The 19,978-nt window shown below is 50.9% G+C and overlaps 1 protein-coding gene across 1 annotated transcript in view; it reads right to left on the bottom strand.

The window, feature by feature from the left end:
- Positions 1–18,857, bottom strand: part of NPAS3 (neuronal PAS domain protein 3) — a 1,356,068-nt gene extending 1,337,211 nt beyond the window's left edge. The window contains exon 1 of the mRNA XM_069209098.1: positions 18,654–18,857. Within this exon, the coding sequence (XP_069065199.1) occupies positions 18,654–18,721 (68 nt within the window). The 5' untranslated portion in view covers positions 18,722–18,857. The remainder of the gene's footprint in view (positions 1–18,653) is intronic.
- Between the last annotated feature and the right edge of the window lie 1,121 nt (positions 18,858–19,978).

Raw genomic sequence — 19,978 nt, 5'->3', positions numbered from 1 at the left:
GAGTGACAGCTCCATTTGGTGCACACTTTCCAGACAGCCATCACACAGGAGGGGCTGGGTGTGACAAGAGAGGCGTCTGCATGCTAATAGTAATCCTGGGCTGGGGAGAGGGTTGTTCATACTTTATTTGTGAATAGTCTGTGTCCTGCCCTCACACAATGGCTGATTACCCCGTCTGATGTCTGGAGACAAGGCTGAGTAGAAAGGGTGTTGTGCTTCATTTGAAAGGTCTCTTTTGAAGTTACCCTCTGAACAAAGGAGCTTTTGGAGTACAAGTACAGGGGCTCTGACCCCATGTGTTTAGAGCACTTCTGGAACTGTGACTGAACCTCTGTTGGTAGGACTGCTGGACTGCACAAAGGACTTGTCTGGTCTACTCTTCTGCTGTTGACCTGCCACCTGCTGATGCTGGGTGTCATAAAAGGGCTCACTGGATGGCTTTCTGCTTGTTACCCTGCTGCCAGCTGCTCCCTGACTTGGGTTTTCCTGGACACTACTGGACTGCAAGGAGGAACCTCCAGATAACCCCTTTTTTTTCACTGAGCTGGCCTTCCTGCCTCTTCGTGCCCTACAAAGTGCCCCCAAGGCATGGGGAGTGCTGTTTCCTGCTCCTTGGCTTCTTTTCTGTAACTGGTGCATGGGGGCACTGCATTGATCATTTACTAGTGCCCTGGCACGTGGAGAGCGCCACCGTGATTACACCCGTGGGGGGAATACTTGAGGGGCAAGTGACCTCTGTTCGCCCAGTCAACGCGAGGCCGACCGACGTGGAACTCTGGAACTCCTTCCCCACCTCATGCTCCGTGTGACCCAGAGCTGAGATTGAGCTAAGGGAGGGGAGCGGGTGCTGAAGTCACTCCTTTGACCAAGAGCAGCTCAGAGAAGCCTCTCGACCGCTGCACACCTACATGTGTAGCAATGCCGACACAGAGCTCTTCCCCTGACTTGGGACCCAACATCACCACCTACAATGCCCGCTGGAGGAGCAAGGTCTCCCCAGCCTCCCTGTGCCCCGCACCGCGCCTCACCTGGAGCCAGTGTCGAAGGTGCTGGGGTGTCAGGACCGAAGCAAAGTGGCCGGCGGTGGGCCACACGCTCGCAGGCTGCTTTCTACAACCACCCACTATGCCACAAAGGTGGGGGCCAGCAGGTTCTCTCCGACCCATCTGTCAGCGTGTGCCCCCTGTTGGGCACACTTCTCAGACTTCTTTTAGTGTGGCAACAGTGGGGGCTGAAACCTCAATAGAGGTCCTGCAGCCCTGGACCAATCATCTTGCCGCACACGGAGGCATGGTGGATTAACCTAAGGGACATATTACAGATGCCGGGCTCTTGCGCTCACCCTATCAGGCCTGTCCCAAAAGATTTTCCAAAATTACCGTACTCTTCCTAATGGGGGGTCGGGCGGGCCTAAACATGCGTTCTGCCTTCCAGGCATTGTATGTTTTTCTGCTGCACTCCCCCTCCCCCGAATGTTTTGTGGTGCATATCCTTTTTGGGTCTTGGTTTATCTTGCATTGCCCATGACAACGCGCAATGCCACAGTATTAGCCGAATATCCACAGTGTTAGTGAATTACATTGTTCTAGCCTTATGACCAGTAGCGGCCGGTAATTTTAGGAGGGAGGGGGTGGGCGGTAAGCACACTCACACTCATTCATTCACACATGCGCGCACAAGCACATCCATTCACAACACTCATCAAATATTCAAACATACACACACGCACCAAACATTCTTTTAAAAAAAACACACACACACACTCATACTTACCTTCAGCTCTGCCTCAGAGGTCCCAGGAGGGTTGGGACTGCTGCCTTCCCTCACTGGTTGACCTTAGGTCAGCCAATGAGGGAAGGCAGCTGTCCAAGCCTCGTCACAGAGTGGGATGGGGTCAGTGAGACTGCTGACCCCACCCCACCCTGTGACAAGGTGGCACTGATTGACACTCGCCCTGGACGCTTCAGTGCTTAAACCTGAAGCGCCCAGGGCGGAGTCAATTGGTTATGCTTCCCCTCCTCACTGAGGGGAAGGGCCTCGAGGCACCTTTGCTGAGCTGAGGATGCTCATGTCTTGCTCCTGCTGCCTGATCTGAACATGAAGAGTGTCTGACAGGCTGACCTTTGACCAGCCTGACAGGCACTCTTCATGAGGGGCAAAAGGCGGGGGCGTGGCTCCTCCGCCCTAAAGGACGGCCACGGCTGCTATTTACATACAGAGGGCTACTGTTCTCTGTAAAGGTTCTTTGTTGGTGCTGGGAAGTGATTGACTAGGCCAACTTACACTCAGTGTGAACTGGTCTCCAGAGAGAGGACGGTCCAGGGGATGGCAGGACTTTGGTGTCACCAGGGGCTGAACTGGTATCTGAGGAGGGGGTACCATCTACTGGCGCAGGAAACAGAAGAAACTATGCCTGCTGTGGAGAAACGAGCCAGAGACACCCGTGGAGAACCTCACTAGGAAGCGTTGTAGTGTGGCTGTCAGCACACTGCGAATGACTGCCATCCAGCCCCTCTGGCCTAACTGAAAGCACGAGCGAGTCTTGCCGCGGAAGTTGTGCTGTGTGAATGGAGGGAAGTCCTGCAGTGGCCACTTGTGAGTCCTGCACAGGAACTTTCATTGACTGACCATGGAGACGGCTAGTGGAATGCAACTGTCACTTTAAGAAGCTATAACATACCAGTGACTGAGCCAATTTGGGTCATTTTGACCTTGTTTTGATCATGAAATACTTTCTGATTTTACTAAATTGGTCTAGGCGCTTTGCTGAGTGGTTTCAGGATGCAAGAGATGTGCGGATTCAGTTTCGCCGGCGGTGCTAAGGAGGAAACATAAAGCAAGGCAGCCCTGAGAAACTGTGCGTTCCTGACTAGGCGCTAGGTTTGCACAGCGGGGTGAGAATTTGCCCCACTGGGTGCCTGACTTCCTCCAGTGCTCCTGTGCCATCCACATCCGGGCTGTCAGAGGGGCTGCTTCTCAGCTGGCTCGCTCCGAGATGGCATGGACAGGTCCCCCCAGTAATCCATTTTCAGAGGCATCACCAGGGGACCGTCGGTAAATTGTCTCTCCCCTGCATCCCGAGCACCGCAGAAACAAGCTTGTTTCTCCATTACTGAATGGAGATGGCCCCCTGCCAAGGCCTTCCCGGAAATGAGTATGTCCACCCCCCCCCCACGAGCTTCAAATTAGTCTTCCCTCAAACAAGTTCCCTGGAAGAAATGTGCCGGGCACCAGAACTGTCAGATGCCCCACCACCTGAGCTGGGACTCACCTTTTGGAGCTCTTCCCGAGGTCCCGATCCACCTGGCTGCCCGAGGGGTGTCTCTAGGTGGTCCTCGCCACCCCCAGCGGAGGACCCCTCGCAAGCCCTCAGTGCTTCCCCTACGACCCCCGGTTACTAGCCCCTGCCTCCTGCAGAGGTGTGAGTCCCACTCATCCAACAAGGCCCCCTCCTACTTCCACAGCCCCCCCCCCCACTACCGCCCACCGGTGTCACAAGCAGCGCCCCCCCACACCTAGGGCAACGAGAATTCTAAAGCCAAATACCGGCACCTTTCATAAACATAGAAGAAGGACTACAATTTTACTTCAACTGAGCAGCAGAATGAGCTCAGCACAGAGTTACAGCAGAGGCACTAAGGACATAAATAAAATGCAATTTTTAAAGCCAGTATCATGCGTGTTCATTGCATTGCTTTCTTATAACAGCTGCTAACTATCCCTGCTCTAGAAAACATAAACCAGCGTTTGCAATGCAATAGGTCCGGCATTTGTGAGAATTGGAGATATTTGCTTGTAAATGGAAATGTCTTTACTCGTGGTTTGGTTTGGAGTGGATGTATGTAGTGTGGAGTGGATGTATGTAGTGTGGAGTGGATGTATGTAGTGTGGAGTGGATGTATGTAGTGTGGAGTGGAAGTATGTAGTGTGGAGTGGATGTATGTAGTGTGGAGTGGATGTATGTGGTGTGGAGTGGAAGTATGTAGTGTGGAGTGGATGTATGTAGTGTGGAGTGGATGTATGTGGTGTGGAGTGGATGTAGTGTGGAGTGGATGTAGTGTGGAGTGGAAGTATGTAGTGTGGAGTGGATGTATGTAGTGTGGAGTGGATGTATGTAGTGTGGAGTGGAAGTATGTAGTGTGGAGTGGATGTATGTAGTGTGGAGTGGAAGTATGTAGTGTGGAGTGGAAGTATGTAGTGTGGAGTGGATGTATGTAGTATGGAGTGGATGTATGTAGTGTGGAGTGGATGTATGTAGTGTGGAGTGGAAGTATGTAGTGTGGAGTGGATGTATGTAGTGTGGAGTGGATGTATGTAGTGTGGAGTGGATGTATGTAGTGTGGAGTGGAAGTATGTAGTGTGGAGTGGAAGTATGTAGTGTGGAGTGGATGTATGTAGTGTGGAGTGGAAGTATGTAGTGTGGAGTGGAAGTATGTGGTGTGGAGTGGAAGTATGTGGTGTGGAGTGGATGTATGTAGTGTGGAGTGGATGTATGTAGTGTGGAGTGGATGTATGTAGTGTGGAGTGGAAGTATGTAGTGTGGAGTGGAAGTATGTGGTTTGGATTGGAATTGCTAGTTGTGGAATTGTGTGTGATGGAATTGTGTGCAGTGGATTTCTGTAGTGGAATTATGTGGCATTGTGTGCAGTGGAATTATGTGGATAGTAGTTATGTGGTATTAAGTGTAATGTAATAATGGGGAGTGGAATTGTGTGTCACGGAGTGCAATTATGTGAAATGGTATTTTGTGGTGCAGAGTGATATGTAGTGCAAACTAATTATGTGGTGTGCTGTTGAATTGTGTGGCATGACGTGGAATTCTGTGGTGTGGATTGGATGTATGTGGTGTGTTGTGTAACTGTGTTGTTGAATCTCACTATGTGGTTTGTTGTCAAATTATGTGCTGTTGAATGGAAATGAGTAGAATTGAATTGTGTGGCATGGAACTGTGTGGCATTGAGTGAAATTATGCTGATTGGAATTATGTGGCATGGTGTGGAATGTATTTGTGTAGATTGTGTTACCAAGTTTAAAAATGCTGAAACATAATTACAAAGAAAGGTGGGCTTTCATTGCGCATACATTCACAAAATTTGATCATGTTGATTCCACCCAAAAATGTTGGAAACGCATAAACGTCTCTTCAGTTTCAGACCCAGGCAAGAAGAAGGTGCGAAGAAAGCATACGTGTTCAACACGAGCAGGGAAAAAGAAAATAGTTCCAAGACCAAACACGTCAACACACTGATGGAAACCTATCAGAAATGTGAAATCTAGAGGCTTTAAGGGGCTTAAACCAGCACGTTTTTCAGAGCTTGTAGGAGTAAGTCAGCTAGAAGAACCAAGAGGAGAGGTGGGCTTTGGGAAAGAACTAGGAAGGATCCACAATGAAAGCAAGGTAAAGAAAGGAGCTCGAGATGATGGTGGATACAGAGAGGAAGGAACCAGCATCTAGAGAACAAGGGGAAGGTAGTCTTACTTAGGGAGGGGTAAAGCCCGAAGGAGAGCTAAGTGCTGTAGACACCGTGACGAAGGAGCTGAAAGCGACCAGAAGTGACAAGGAAGAGCCTGGCGAGGCTGAGCTTACATCAGAAGAAGAAGCGCGCCAACAGGAGAGTGCTCCAGGACGCCATGATGGCGTGGGAGGGAATCAGAAGGGGTCTCTGACCAGGATTCTGCACACCAACAGGTTCTCAGGTGTGGAGCTGGACTGATGTCCTAGGAGTACCCAGAGATGGCAGGCTAGAAGAGTGATTGATGCATTCACTGCAGGGGCCTGGGCTTCACCTCATAGTCTCAGGCTCAGGTTCTGCGGGGTCCCCTCAGCCTTTAATCCTTCTAGGGTCAGCTAGTACCCTTGACTTGGAGGACAGTGGAGATCTGGTTTCAGTGCCAAGCATGCTCTTCACAAACGCGAGGGGATGTTATGTTCTGAAGCAGCAGCGAGCGAAGTACCCCAGAGCGAGGATGGACTGATTGGGAAGGAGGGATAAACCTCATTTAGGACAGAGGACACAATGCCACTTAGCAACTTGAAAGTGTTGTCTTGAGGGGGTGGAGGAATGATTTTGGTAATAAAAAGAAAAATATTAGTAATTATAAAGGTGCAAAACAAACGTTATATCAAAACATTTACTTTAACTGATTAATGTGACTCTGCGGCTGGAGGGTTTCCGCATCAGTATGAATTTGCTGCAGTTCCCATCACCTGCGCGCAATGTGCAGATTTTAACAACAAAAATGTTTCTAGCTCGAATGAATCCAAAAGGACTAAATTCAGAGCGTCACCTGTTGCAGAGCAGTAGAAAGCTCTATGCAGAGCCTGCCTGGCCATCTACAATTCCAATATTGCAGTATTTTGATATTATACTGGTATTAATTAACTGAAACCTTTGGCTGGACAGTGTTAACATGACATAATTATGAAGGAGCGCCATCACAAAATCTGCCGCATTACGTTACATAATTTGCCTTTCCTTGCCGCACAACTTAGTCAACCCTGCTGCATACTCTGACCTCCCTCCCGCATAATTCCTGCGGTCCTGCCTAAAATTATCAGCAATACTTTCTGCTTCATTCTCAGCGGCCGCCTGCAGTGAATGCATGGTGCACATTATGATTAGCTGTAAGATAGAATTTAATAAAGATGTTCAGATCTTTATTAAAAAATGAGTCAAAACGTTCATACCTGCCAGTTAACAAAAAAGGAAACTTGCACTGAGCAGATGGAATGTTTGACCAAATAATCAGAGATTCAAAGTCGGCAGGGTCCACTCCGCCTTTCATCTTTCTGAGGTCAATAAATTGAGTACCCTTGAGTTAGGTAATAATCAACACCTGGTACCCAGCGCTAAGATATGAAAGGCCTCAGAATTGCTATTTGCTATTTGGTAATAGCATTTGCGATTTTTAAGAAATCGCTATTACCGAATCGCAAATATGGTAATACCATTTTGCGAATCAGAAATAGCAATTTCTTAAAATTCACTATTAGACAATCGCAAAGTGGATTCTTCATACATCTGGCCCTATGTGTTGTGATGTTCTAAAGCAGCGTGGTAGGGCAAGCTGTATCAGTGAAAGCAAAGAAAACAGACCTTCGCTCCCAAAGGTGGGAAAACCCACGCCAGGTAATAGATTGTAAAATGTCTGTGTCCTGTGATGCATCTGTGACCTCCTCCGTTGGCATCTATATCAAGCGTGCGAGTGACTAACATTTCTAGCGGCAGTTTGGTTGTACGGTAGGAACATATGTGCCAATATCAATGAAAAGTGACACTTTTTTTTTAACGTAGACCATGTTTCAAACATCCTCATTCACAGCAGCTATATAAAAACACATTGGAGAGGAAAGCGCAGTGCCATGAAGCTCACGAAACCTCTGTCCCCCATGGCTGCCGCTGCACAGTCAGGAGACCAGGTACTACCTGTTAGGAAAGGCAGCAGTCCAGCATGAGCACGGACTAGGCAATGGCGACACATATAGAGAACATGGAGTGTAGACAGAGAAGAAAGACTGTCAAGCACTGAGCCCTGGCACTAAAGGACAAAGCACTACTGGGTACCAGATGGGTGTCACCCAATAGACCCTTTGCATAAAAGCTGCACTGTAAGGACTATAAATGTTGTTTACTGACCCTTTCATTACCTCTGAATTACAAAATGTATATAAAACTTTACCTTACATTTTACTTTATTACAGTTTTTAGTGACAGTTCAATCGGACCCCTGATGAGGCTTTATCTAACCACTCGGTCCTGCTGGTTGATAGGACAGAGAACACATCTCTTGACAAGACTTTCAGTATGCTCTTCTCAAACCGCATTCCAAACACTGATGAGCCTTACTATGCAGTCAGCGAAGGGAGTGGGCAGGGTGCCGGCATTGGCTTTCCCTGTATTTATTGTTAATTCAAAAAAACATGAATGCAATGTGTGTTTCACAAGAGATTATGCCATCAGCGGAGCTCATTTGTTTCTGAGCCAAGGTAATCAAAGTAATCAGTGTGTTTCTGACCTAAAAAAAGCATGTGGTTGAAAACATCAGCTGTGCACGTTTGACTCCAAAGCCAGCAAACACAACATTCAACGCATTTTGTTTAGACAGCAAGGTCAGGTGTGACATGCCTTTATGGTGCAGCTAGGCCGTGATCCAAGTGCCCCAAAAGAAAAAAAACATTGCGGATATGGAGCAGAACACGAGCACAAAACTAACAAAACAAGCTGAAGCAGAAGAAAAAAGTAGTGCGCCTACACAAATGTTTATGGGTGATCGTGCAATCATCTATATAACTGGGCCAGTCCCCAGAACAGGAACCAAACAGCAAGAAGGCAGGACAAAAGTAAAGCATTTACCAAAGAAACCAAAGTAATTTTGAAAGGCAGGCCAAGGAACAAATTAAAGTGATGGGCATGGTGCAAGCCAACAGATGTAGATTACAGCATGTCTTGAAGACAGTGCTTGCGCGCTCCCTAGGCTCGACCTAAAAAGGCACCTCCCATCATTTTCAGTCCACCCTCTTTAAAAACTGGGACATGAGCTAAATTTCCCTAACTCCACCCCAGAAGCAAGAGGTCTCCAGAGCTCACTAAGGGGACCCCTCTCCAGATCCTCCCCAGATGTGCAGATTTCCAACCAATGGCCCATCCCATCATCTCCAGATCCGATGCTCGCCAGCAGGACTGAGAGGTCAAACTGTGCTTGTTTAATCCATGCTCTGGGTTACAGCTGTTCTCTGGAGGTCAGAGGGTCTTCTAAACCCCTTAGCAGAAATAGTTTTATCACCAGAATCTGGGGCTCCAAGAACCACAAGCCCTTCTCCTACAGGTTCCCAACCTTTATGGGTAAAAGGACCAGACCCAGCAAAGGAGGTCAGGGCTCCCAGGGACCAGTGGTGTTTGAATGTCCACATCTTTACTACTCTTTCAACAAGCATTGGCAAAGCCAATAGGTCTTGCATATGAGTGATCTATTGGTTTTGCCAATGTTTTTAAGTATTTCACAAATGGCTGAAAGAAAAGACAAAAAGCTTTATGACACAGCCAGTGTTGACTGTGTTATATTGTTTTCTTTTTTTAAAACTTGCATCTAAGCTGCTGTAATTGAAGCCAGAGCTGCTGTATAATCTATACTATAACATCCCTGGAGATCTATAGTCTGGGGGCCACGAGCGCCCTCCTGACCCCTGCATGCAGCCCCTGTTCAAAACGGGGAAGCATTTATTTACAAGTTAATTGACATGAAAGAAAGCAAGTAACTAGGGTGTCCTGCACAGTTAACTCTTTGGCCACCATCATTTTTAAAGACATTCTGCAACAAACGTGTAAAGTATGAACATTTCCCTCCAAAAATTCCAAAAATGTATTTTACCCACATGCAGAACTGTTTCATCTTAGTAGTACATCAGACAAAATCAGTGTAAGTATTTTTTAAGGAATAGTTTTCAAACATGAATTTTGAAATGTTCATGCTTCCACCCACTCTGACAATGCCAATAGTTAACTAAGAGGCGTCAGTTATGTGCAGCCCTCTTTTGGATGGCTTGGGTTGCTATTCTACATAGAAATCATTTTAGTAAAATCAAATGCTGGGGAAGTTTCTGTACAGTGCACATCCTGTGGTATCTATTTCAAGATTGTATTATATGTAATAATAACAAACAAGTATTGGCAAAGCCAATAGGTACAGCCTATGCAAACTCTATTGTCTTTCTCAATGTTTTTTGTACATGTGTCAGATGACTATAATAAAGATGTGAAGTAATGGAATGAGCTGTCGACTTGGGGAACTGCGCTATCAGCTCAACATTCTGTGATCCTGACCAAATCCAGTAATCTCTGCAGTGCCATAAAAAAGTGTATTTGTGCAATATAATGGGTGCTCTAATAAAGCGCTGAAATACTCTGTAGAACTTTTAAGTGCTGTTTATAAAAGCTGCCTGTACAGTGAAGAAAAGTGATCCATGCACATTTCTAGGACTCGCCAGTGTCCTGGGTGAGAAGAGGAAGCTTGCAAGGGAGGAGGCATGTGAGGGGAGAGAGCAGGGGTCAGGAAGTGGAACAGCTGCAGAGGAGGCAGCACTCACACTGTGCCACGGAAACACATGGACGGCACACGGAAGCTAGAGAGAGGGGAGATATCAGCCATAGCTTGTTCAGAGTTGAGGGTAAGAGTAAAATATTGCAATAATTGGTGTTCAGTGGGTTTCCTAGAGCTTTTGGCCCCTGTGTCAATGTACCTGGTGCACCATTCAAATCATAGCCCTATTGCCTTCAAGGTGACTGCACTTGTGACTGCTTGCTCCGTGGTAACATATAGCAATAATTGCTGTTCAGTGGGTTTCCTAGAGCATTTGGCCCCTGTGCCACTATACCTGCTGCACTATTCAAACCATGGCCCTATTGCCAGCAAGGAGACTGCACTTGTGGCTGCTTGTTTAGTAGTAAACTATAGCATATTCTGTGTTCAGTGGGTTTCCTGGACCTTTCGGCCCCTTTGCCACTACACCTCATGCAGTGTTCAGGTCATGACCCTAGTGCCTGCAAGGACAAATTAGGATATTGCTTATATCCAATAACATATGTGTTCCAAAAAAGACACAGTTGCAGACAAAATGCATAATTATTGTGTAGCTAAACATAACACAAAAACTTCCAAAAAACGGTGCCTTTAAACGTATCCAACTCTCCAAAATGAGTTGCCACAAATGTCATCAAAAAAGCAGGGGTGTCTCCTCCACAGTGGTGGAGGGGCGTCGCCTCGCCCCACTGGCTGAGCCAGCAGGAAAAAAATAAAACAAAAGCTTGCTATTGTTTTATTTTTCATCATTTTTCATCTGCTGACTCTGCTGACAGCCAGCAGAGTGTACAGGGAGGGACAAGGCTGGGCCACGGGAGGTTGGAGGGTGAGGAGGGGAGAGTGCACTAAGTGCGCATATGTGTTTGGTCGGCTGTCTGAGGCCAGCCAAACACACATGCGCACTTAGGTTTTTCCAACCCGTCTGTATACACAGCCGGGCTGGAGAAAGAGCCCAGACCCCAGGCTTGTGTCTGAGCGGCAGTGACTGCTACACAGACCAATCCTGACGGTGCTTACATGCTATGTTTAGCATGTAAGCAGCGCCAGGATTGCTGGGGAGACTGTGCTGGTGTCCCAGCGTATGTTGGCACAGCAAAAGAGAAGCGAGACGGCAGGAGATGGCGGGGGAGACAGGCAGCGCGAGGTAAGTGTTTTTTTACATTTTTTTAAATGTTGTTTCCCCCTGCATCCACCGTCATCCCACCCACCCCCTCTTTGACATTTGCGGCAGCCACCACTGCAATAAAGAATATGCTTTACACATCAAAGTGAAAACCAAGCATTGTTAAATTGTGTTAAAATGTGGCTGGCTTTGGCTCTCTCCTATGAAAAGATCTCATCCTGTGCTTGACAGTGAATGGGCCATAAACAGTGTGAATTGCTCAAGATCACCATATGTCAGCTAAAGCTGAGACTGAAGTGCAGTTTTGTACTTTGTTCCTAAAAAGGCAGTCTTACAAATTAAATGGACTCACCAAAGAGGGGCAATTTTTGCAGAAAATGTGTTAAATATGAAAAAGTCTCTACAAACATTCCCAAAATGTATTTCATTCACATGGAAAACTGTTTAATTTTAGTAGTACTAGCATATTGGATTAATTCAGTGCAGTCCCCAAGCTTTGCATGTGCACCCCACTGTTGAAAACAGTCAAGCGTCTATTTACAAGTTAATCAACATTAAAGAAAGCAAGTAACAAGGGTGTCCTGCACACTTAACTTTCGGGCCACCTACATTTGTAAAGACATTTCGCAAAAAAGGTGTAAAATATGAAAAAGTCTGTGCAAAAATTCGCAAAATATATTTCATTCATATGCAGATTTGTTTCATCTTAGTAGTCCCGGTACATCATACTAAATCAGTGCGACTTTTGTTTTGTAATAGTTTTCAAACTTGCTTTTAGAAACATTCATGCTTTCAAGCACCCTGACATTGCCAATAGCCAACTTCATGCCCCATGAACGAAAGGCAAATATGCAGCCGAAGAACACCACACCTCTTGAGATGGCTAAGTCTAAAATAAATTATCAAAGGGCACAAGCATGCTCCATGTAGAATGGATGCTGTATTCCACTTTCCTGTATATGGTCTCACTTTGAAGTCAGCAGAAAGCAAAATAAACCCCAGGCTCCCTGGAAGACATAGCTTGACATTTGACCTTGGTCTTTAAATGCCCAGCAAATGTGACAAGATAAGAACAAGATTTACAGGCCTCTTTATTACAGAAAACAAGTTCATGGAAGAATATTGCAAACAGGGCTTTGGCATGGGTAGGTATGAACTCGAGCTGGGGAGCCGAAAGCAAATAAAGCCAGGAAATGGAAAGCCGGAAAACGTGAGTTACAAACCACAAAGCTAATGGCAAGCAATGGCAGAATGCATTTCTAGGTCACCTTTCTGAAACTCCTCAAGATGTTTTTGCATACCAGGCAGCTGCGCTGTCTGGTAGGCTGCGGCCTAAAAAGTGTAGACAATGTTACTTAATAACCAATAACAATAAGTGAGGGACATTCGGTCCCTACAGTAGCTTGGGAGCCTGGCATTTTCTTACTACGTCTAGTAAATCTTGAGATACTACTTTTCCTAGCTGATGTTGACCTATGACCCCCCCAACCATATGGTCATGACTGGGCCACACCAAGTTTTATTTAGTTTTTATATACTACTTTAGATTTTCACTTATGTCACAAAATGAACAGAGAGGAAACTAAACAAACCCTAACTGTCCTATTAGAACTCAAATCCGGCCCCTTTGGCAGTGAGCTGTCGTACCCCTGGGGTATCGCCATGGTAAAGTTCAACAGTAGCAAGGTGATTGGTGGTGCTGAGGTCTCATCAACTCATGCCATTGGCTCATTCTAGTAAAGAGAACTATTGAGACGTGACAAACCTCTAACAAATCACACCCCACCCCACGGCTCTGGGCCCAATCCCAAGGCTGCTCTCTGCACCATTCCTTGCACTGTGGGAGCTTGGACCTATTCTATCTGGTTTCCACTGCCCCTCCACACCCTTTGTTTGATGAGGCGCCATTCCCTTTGAAGTAAAACCCTAGACCTGACACTGAGGCCTACTCTGTGTGTGATTATTATGGTACCCCATATCTCACTCAGCCTTCCCACTGCCTCCTGGGTGCTCCTGGAGAGTGAAGGGGGCTTTATGGGTTCCCACCTTCCACTTCAGACCCAGTACCCAGTGTCCTGGTCAGTGGGTGCAGACTGTAGGTGGACAGGCCTTACTGAACAAAAGAGAGGTACAAAGGGTGGGAGCAGAAGAGATGCAGGGTAAAGAAAGTAGATGCAGTGATGAGGTACAAAGGGTCAGAGCAGAAGAGATGCAGGGTAAAGAGGCCAGGTGCAGTGTAAGGTACAAAGAGTGGGAGCGGAAGAGATGCAGGGTAAAGAGGCCAGATGCACTGTAAGGTACAAAGGTAGGAGCAGAAGACATGCAGGGTAAAGACGTTAGATGCAGTGTAAGGTACAAGTTGTGGGAGCAGAAGAGAAGCTCGATAAAGAGGCCAGATACAGTGTAAGGTACAAAGGGTGGGAGCAGAATAGAAGAGATGCAGGGTAAAGAGGCCAGGTGTAGTCTAAGGTACAAAGGGTGCGAGCAGAAGAGATGCAGGGTAAAGAGGCCAGATGCAGTGTAAGGTACAAAGGGTGGGAGTAGATGAGATGCCCGGTAAGGAGGCCGAATGCAGTGTAAGGTACAAAGGGTGGGAGCAGAAGAGATGCAGGGTAAAGAGGCCAGATGCAGTGTAAGGTACAAAGGGTGGGAGCAGATGAGATGCCCGGTAAGGAGGCCGAATGCAGTGTAGGGTACAAAGGGTGGGAGCAGAAGAGATGCAGGGTAAAGAGGCCAGATGCAGTGTAAGGTACAAAGGGTGGGAGCAGATGAGATGCCCGGTAAGGAGGCCGAATGCAGTGTAAGGTACAAAGGGTGGGAGCAGAAGAGACGCAGGGTAAAGAAAGTAGATGCAGTATAAGGTACAAAAAGTGGGAGCAGAAGAGATTCAGGGTACAGAAGCTAGATTCAGTGTAAGGTACAAAGGGTGGAAGCAGAAGAGATGCCCGGTAAAGAGGCCAGATGCAGTGTAAGGTACAAAGGGTAGGAGCAGAAGAGATGCAGGGTAAAGAGGCCAGGTGCAGTGTAAGGTACTAAGGGTGGGAGCAGAAGAAATGCAGGGTAAATAGGCCAGATGCAGTGTAAGGTACAAGGGGTGGGAGCAGAAGAGATGCAGGGCAAAGAGGCCAGATGCAGTGTAAGGTACAAAGGGTGGGTGCAGAAGAGATGCCCAGTAAAGAGGCCAGATGCAGTGTAAGGTACAAAGGGTGGGAGCAGAAAAGATGCCTGGTAAAGAGGCCAGATGAAGTGTAAGGTACAAAGGGTGGGAGCAGAAGAGATGCCGGGTAAATAAGCTAGATGCAGTGTAAGGTACAAAGGGTGGGAGCAAAAGAGATGCAGGGTAAAGAGGCCAGGTGCAGTGTAAGGTACAAAGAGTGGGAGCAAAAGAGATGCCCGTTAAAGAGGCCAGATGAAGTGTAAGGTACAAAGGGTGCGAGCAGAAGAGATGCAGGGTAAATAAGCTAGATGCAGTGTAAGGTACAAAGGGAGGGAGCAGAAGAGATGCAGGGTAAAGAGGCCAGATGCAGAGTAAGGTACAAAGGGTGGGAGCAGAAGAGATGTAGGGTAAAGAGGCAAGGTGCAGTGTACGGTACAAAGGGTGGGAGCAGAAGAGATGCAGGGTAAAGAGGCAAGGTGCAGTGTACGGTACAAAGGGTGGGAGCAGAAGAGATGCAGGGTAAAGAGGCCAGATGCAGGGTAAGGTGCAAAGGGTAGGAGCAGAAGAGATGCCCGGTAAAGAGACCAGATGAAGGGTAAGGTGCAAGGGGTGGGAGCAGAAGAGATTCAGGGTACAGAAGCTAGATGCAGTGTAAGGTACAAAGGGTGGAAGCAGAAGAGATGCCCGATAAAGAGGCCAGATGCAGTGTAAGGTACAAAGGGTGGGAGCAGAAGAGATGCAGGTTAAAGAGGCCAGATGCAGGGTAAGGTACAAAGGGTGGGAGCAGAAGAGATGCAGGGCAAAGAGGCCAGATGCAGTGTAAGGTACAAAGGGTGGGAGCAGAAGAGATGCCCGGTAAAGAGGCCAAGTGCAGTGTAAGGTACAAAGGGTGGGAGCAGAAAAGATGCAGGGTAAAGAGGCCAGATGCATTGTAAGGTACAAAGAGTGGGAGCAGAAGATATGCAGGGTAAAGAGGCCAGGTGCAGTGTAGGGTACAAAGGGTGGGAGCAAAAGAGATGCCCGGTAAAAAGGCCAGATGCAGTGTAAGGTACAAAGGGTGGAAGCAGAAGAGATGCCCGGTAAAGAGGCCAGATGCAGGGTAAGGTACAAAGGGTGGGAGCAGAAGAGATGCAGGGCAAAGAGGCCAGATGCAGTGTAAGGTACAAAGGGTGGGAGCAGAAGAGATACACGGTAAAGAGGCCAGATGCAGTGTAAGGTACAAAGAGTGGGAGCAGAAGAGATATGCGGTAAAGAGGCCAGATGCAGTGTAAGGTACAAAGGGTGGGAGCAGAAGAGATGCCCGGTAAAGAGGCCAAGTGCAGTGTAAGGTACAAAGGGTGGGAGCAGAAAAGATGCAGGGTAAAGAGGCCAGATGCAGTGTAAGGTACAAAGAGTGGGAGCAGAAGATATGCAGGGTAAAGAGGCCAGGTGCAGTGTAGGGTACAAAGGGTGGGAGCAAAAGAGATGCCCGGTAAAGAGGCCAGATGCAGTGTAAGGTACAAAGAGTGGGAGCAGAAGATATGCAGGGTAAAGAGGCCAGGTGCAGTGTAGGGTACAAAGGGTGGGAGCAAAAGAGATGCTCTGTAAAGAGGCCAGATGCAGTGTAAGGTAGAAAGGGTGCGAGCAGAAGAGATGCAGGGTAAAGAGGCCAGATGCAGGGTAAGGTACAACGGGTGGGAGCAGAAGAGATGCAGGGTAAGGAGGCCAGATGCAGGGTAAGGTACAACGGGGGGGAGCAGAAGAGATGCAGGGTAAGGAGGCCAGATGCAGGGTAAGGTACAACGGGTGGGAGCAAAAGAGATGCCCGGTAAAGAGGCCAGATGCAGGATAAGGTACAAAGGGTGGGAGCAGAAGAGATGTCCGGTAAAGATACCAGATGCAGGGTAAGGTGCAAGGTGGAGTAGGACAGATTGTGGAGGAGCGGTTAAGTGGTGGAAGCAGAGGGCAGGGGGTGGAAAGCGAGCACCAGACCTTGGGGTGCATTCAGGCCTCAGTGCAAGGGTGGAAGCAGGGCTCAGGGGGGCGGTGGGGTGGCAGAGCGTTCTGCCTGCAGAGGGCAGATGGCAGCAGGATGCCGAGGCGAGGAGACGAGTAGACGTGCCAGGATGGGTACAGGATATCTATATCCTGCACAGATGATGAGGGTAGCGCCTGCCTGCGGGCGCAAAGTCTTGATGCATGGGCTGCATGCCAGGGGTAAAGACTGGGCAGTGAGGAATGGGACAAAGGCTAGGAGCAGGAAGCGGTGCAGAGGCCGGATGCCAACTTGGGCCAGGGCGAGTGCAGCTCTGCAGGTTTTGGAGAGGTGTAGTGTGCAGAGAGTAGATGCCGGGTGTAGGTGCCAGGCCTGGGAGCAGGGAGCGGTGCAGAGCGTAGGTGCCAGGGGGTGGCTTGACATCAGATAGCGGTGCTGACGATGTGTGCAGGGGGTGGGTGCCAGGCCTGGGTGCAGGGACAGGTGCAGGGGAGAGGTGCAGGGGTTCCAGGCCTGGACGCAGAGATGTTCTGGCTACAGGTGATAGGTGCAAGGGATAGGGTTGGTGCCAGGCTTGGGAGGGTGTTTGCATAGGACGGATGTCAGGCGGGACGCAGGGAAGGTTGCAGAGGCCGGATGCAGGGGAGAGGGTGACTATGCTGGCTGCAGAGAACAGGTGGGGGAGGTGGGTGCCTGCACAAGGCGCTGGGAGCGGTGCAAAGGAAAGGTGAAGGTGAGGGTAGGTGCAAAGCCTGAGCGCAGGGAGTTCTGCAGAGGACGGGTGCACGGAGGGAGGGTAAGTGCCAGGCCTGGGCGCAAGGAGAGGGTGCAGAGTACCAGCGCTAGCCCAGGGCGCAGGGAGCGGTGCAGAGGATGGGTGCAGGAGGAAGGATTGGTGCCAGGGCTATGCGCAGGGAGTGGGTACAGAGCACCAGTCCCTGCCCATGGCGCAGAGAGCGGCGCAGAGGACGGGTGCAGGAGGGAGGGTAAGTGCCAGGCCTGGGCGCAGGGAGTTGGTGCAGCGCCAGCCCAGGGCGCAGAGAGCGATGCAGCGTATGGGTGCAGAAAGGAAGAGTAGGTGGAAGCCCAGGCCCAGGCAGCGCTGCAGAGGACTGTGCCAGGCCCCTGCGCCCCTCTCCCCAGCAGCCAGGCCAGGCAGCGCTGCAGAGGACTGTGCCAGGCCCCTGCGCCCCTCTCCCCAGCAGCCAGGCCAGGGAGCGCTGCAGAGGACGGTGCCAGGCCCCTGCGCCTCTCTCCTCAGCAGGCAGCCCAGGGAGCGCTGCAGATGACTGTGCCAGGCCCCTGCGCCCGTCTTCCCAGCAGGCAGCCCATGGAGCGCTGCAGAGGACGGTGCCAGGCCCCTGCGCCCGTCTTCCCAGCAGGCAGCCCATGGAGCGCTGCAGAGGACGGTGCCAGGCCCCTGCGCCCGTCTCCCCAGCATGCAGCCCAGGGAGCGCTGCAGAGGACGGTGCCAGGCCCCTGCGCCCGTCTTCCCAGCAGGCAGCCCATGGAGCGCTGCAGAGGACGGTGCCAGGTCCCTGCGCCCTCTCCCCAGCAGGCAGCCCAGGGAGCGCTGCAGAGGACGGTGCCAGGCCCCTGCGCCCTCTCTCCAGCAGGCAGCCCAGGGAGCGCTGCAGAGGACGGTGCCAGGCCCCTGAGCCCTCTCCCCAGCAGGCAGCGCTGCAGAGGACGGTGCCAGGCCCCTGCGCCCTCTCCCCAGCAGGCAGCGCTGCAGAGGACGGTGCCAGGCCCCTGAGCCCTCTCCCCAGCAGGCAGCGCTGCAGAGGACGGTGCCAGGCCCCTGCGCCCTCTCCCCAGCAGGCAGCCCAGGGAGCGCTGCAGAGGACGGTGCCAGGCCCCTGAGCCCTCTCCCCAGCAGGCAGCGCTGCAGAGGACGGTGCCAGGCCCCTGAGCCCTCTCCCCAGCAGGCAGCCCAGGGAGCGCTGGAGAGGACGGTGCCAGGCCCCTGAGCCCTCTCCCCAGCAGGCAGCGCTGCAGAGGACTGTGCCAGGCCCCCGCGCCCTCTCCCCAGCAGGCAGCGCTGCAGAGGACTGTGCCAGGCCCCTGCGCCCTCTCCCCAGCAGGCAGCCCAGGGAGCGCTGCAGAGGACGGTGCCAGGCCCCTGCGCCCTCTCCCCAGGAGCCAGGCGCGGGGGCGCAGGACTCTTCCAGGCCGGGCCTGGCGCTGGCTGGAGCGGATGCCCGTGCGCCCTCCCCCTCCAGCTGCACCGGGGCGGGTCCTGCGGCCGCGCAGAGCCCTGGATGCGGGTCCCAGCCCCTTCCTTCCCCGTCGGTGCCCGCAGACCCCCGGCCCCCGCTCACCGTTCCCTCCGGGCCGGGTCCTGCGCCGGCTGCGGCTGCTGCTGGAAGCCGGGCTTGGTGGGCGCCATCTTTCCGCTGCTGCCGGGCTCCGGCCGGGATCTAGGGGCGGCCGGGCCGGGCCAGGGTGGGCTGCCCGCCCCCGGGGGCCAGGAAGCGCGCTCCCCCGGGCTCCAGAGCCATGTCCCGCCCGCCGCAGTGCTCGGAGCCGCCGCTGCCCTCCCGAGCCAGGCGAGGATGGAGGAGGGGACGGGGAGACGGCGAGGGGCGCACGGGGGTGCGGGGGCCGCTGACTGCCCACCCCCCCCAGCCGGGCCCGGGCTCGGGAGGGGTGGCGGGGCACCGCTGGGTACAGATGTACATATGTGTACTGCAGACATCTGTGTGTGTGTGCTGGGGGACGCTGGGTACAGATGTACATATGTGTACTGCAGACCTCTGTGTGTGTGTGTGTTTTGGGGAACCGTTGGGTACAGCCGTACATGTGTGTATTGCAAACATCTGTGTGTGCTGGGGAGCACCGCTGGGTACAGATGTACAGATGTGTACTGCAGACATCTGTGTGTGTGCTGGGGGGCACCGCTGAGTACCGATGTACATATGTGTACTGCAGACATCTGTGTGTGTGTGCTGGGGGACGCTGGGTACAGATGTACGTATGTGTACTGCAGACCTGTGTGTGTGTGTGTTTTGGGGGAACCGCTGGGTACAGCCGTACATATGTGTATTGCAAACATCTGTGTGTGTGTGCTGGGAAGCACCGCTGGGTACAGATGTACAGATGTGTACGGTAGACATCTGTGTGTGTGCTGGGGGCACCGCTGGGTACAGATGTACATATGTGTACTGCAGACATCTGTGTGTGTGTGCTGGGGGACGCTGGGTACAGATGTACATATGTGTACTGCAGACCTCTGTGTGTGTGTGTTTTGGGGAACCGTTGGGTACAGCCATACATATGTGTATTGCAAACATCTGTGTGTGTGTGTGCTGGGGAGCACCGCTGGGTACAGATGCACCGATGTGTACTGCAGACATCTGTGTGTGTGCAGATGTACATATATGTCCCGCAGATATCTGTGTATGCTGTGTGGGAGTAGCCCTGTGTACTGATGCACATGTCTGTGTACGTCTGTGTGTGCTGTTGGGAACCAGTGTGTGCGGATTTACATATATGTCCCGCAGATATCTGTGTATGCTGTGTGGGAGTAGCCCTGTGTACTGATGCACATGTCTGTGTACATCTGTGTGTGCTGTGGGGCACCAGTGTGTGCGGATTTACATGTCTGTGAATGTCTGTGTGTGCTGTGGGTGTACGAGTGTGCGGC

Source organism: Pleurodeles waltl, chromosome 9 (assembly GCF_031143425.1).
Source record: "Pleurodeles waltl isolate 20211129_DDA chromosome 9, aPleWal1.hap1.20221129, whole genome shotgun sequence".
In the NCBI taxonomy this organism is placed as follows: domain Eukaryota; kingdom Metazoa; phylum Chordata; class Amphibia; order Caudata; family Salamandridae; genus Pleurodeles; species Pleurodeles waltl.
Note: the sequence above shows the minus strand (reverse complement) of the source record. Positions and strands in the feature narration are given on the sequence as shown.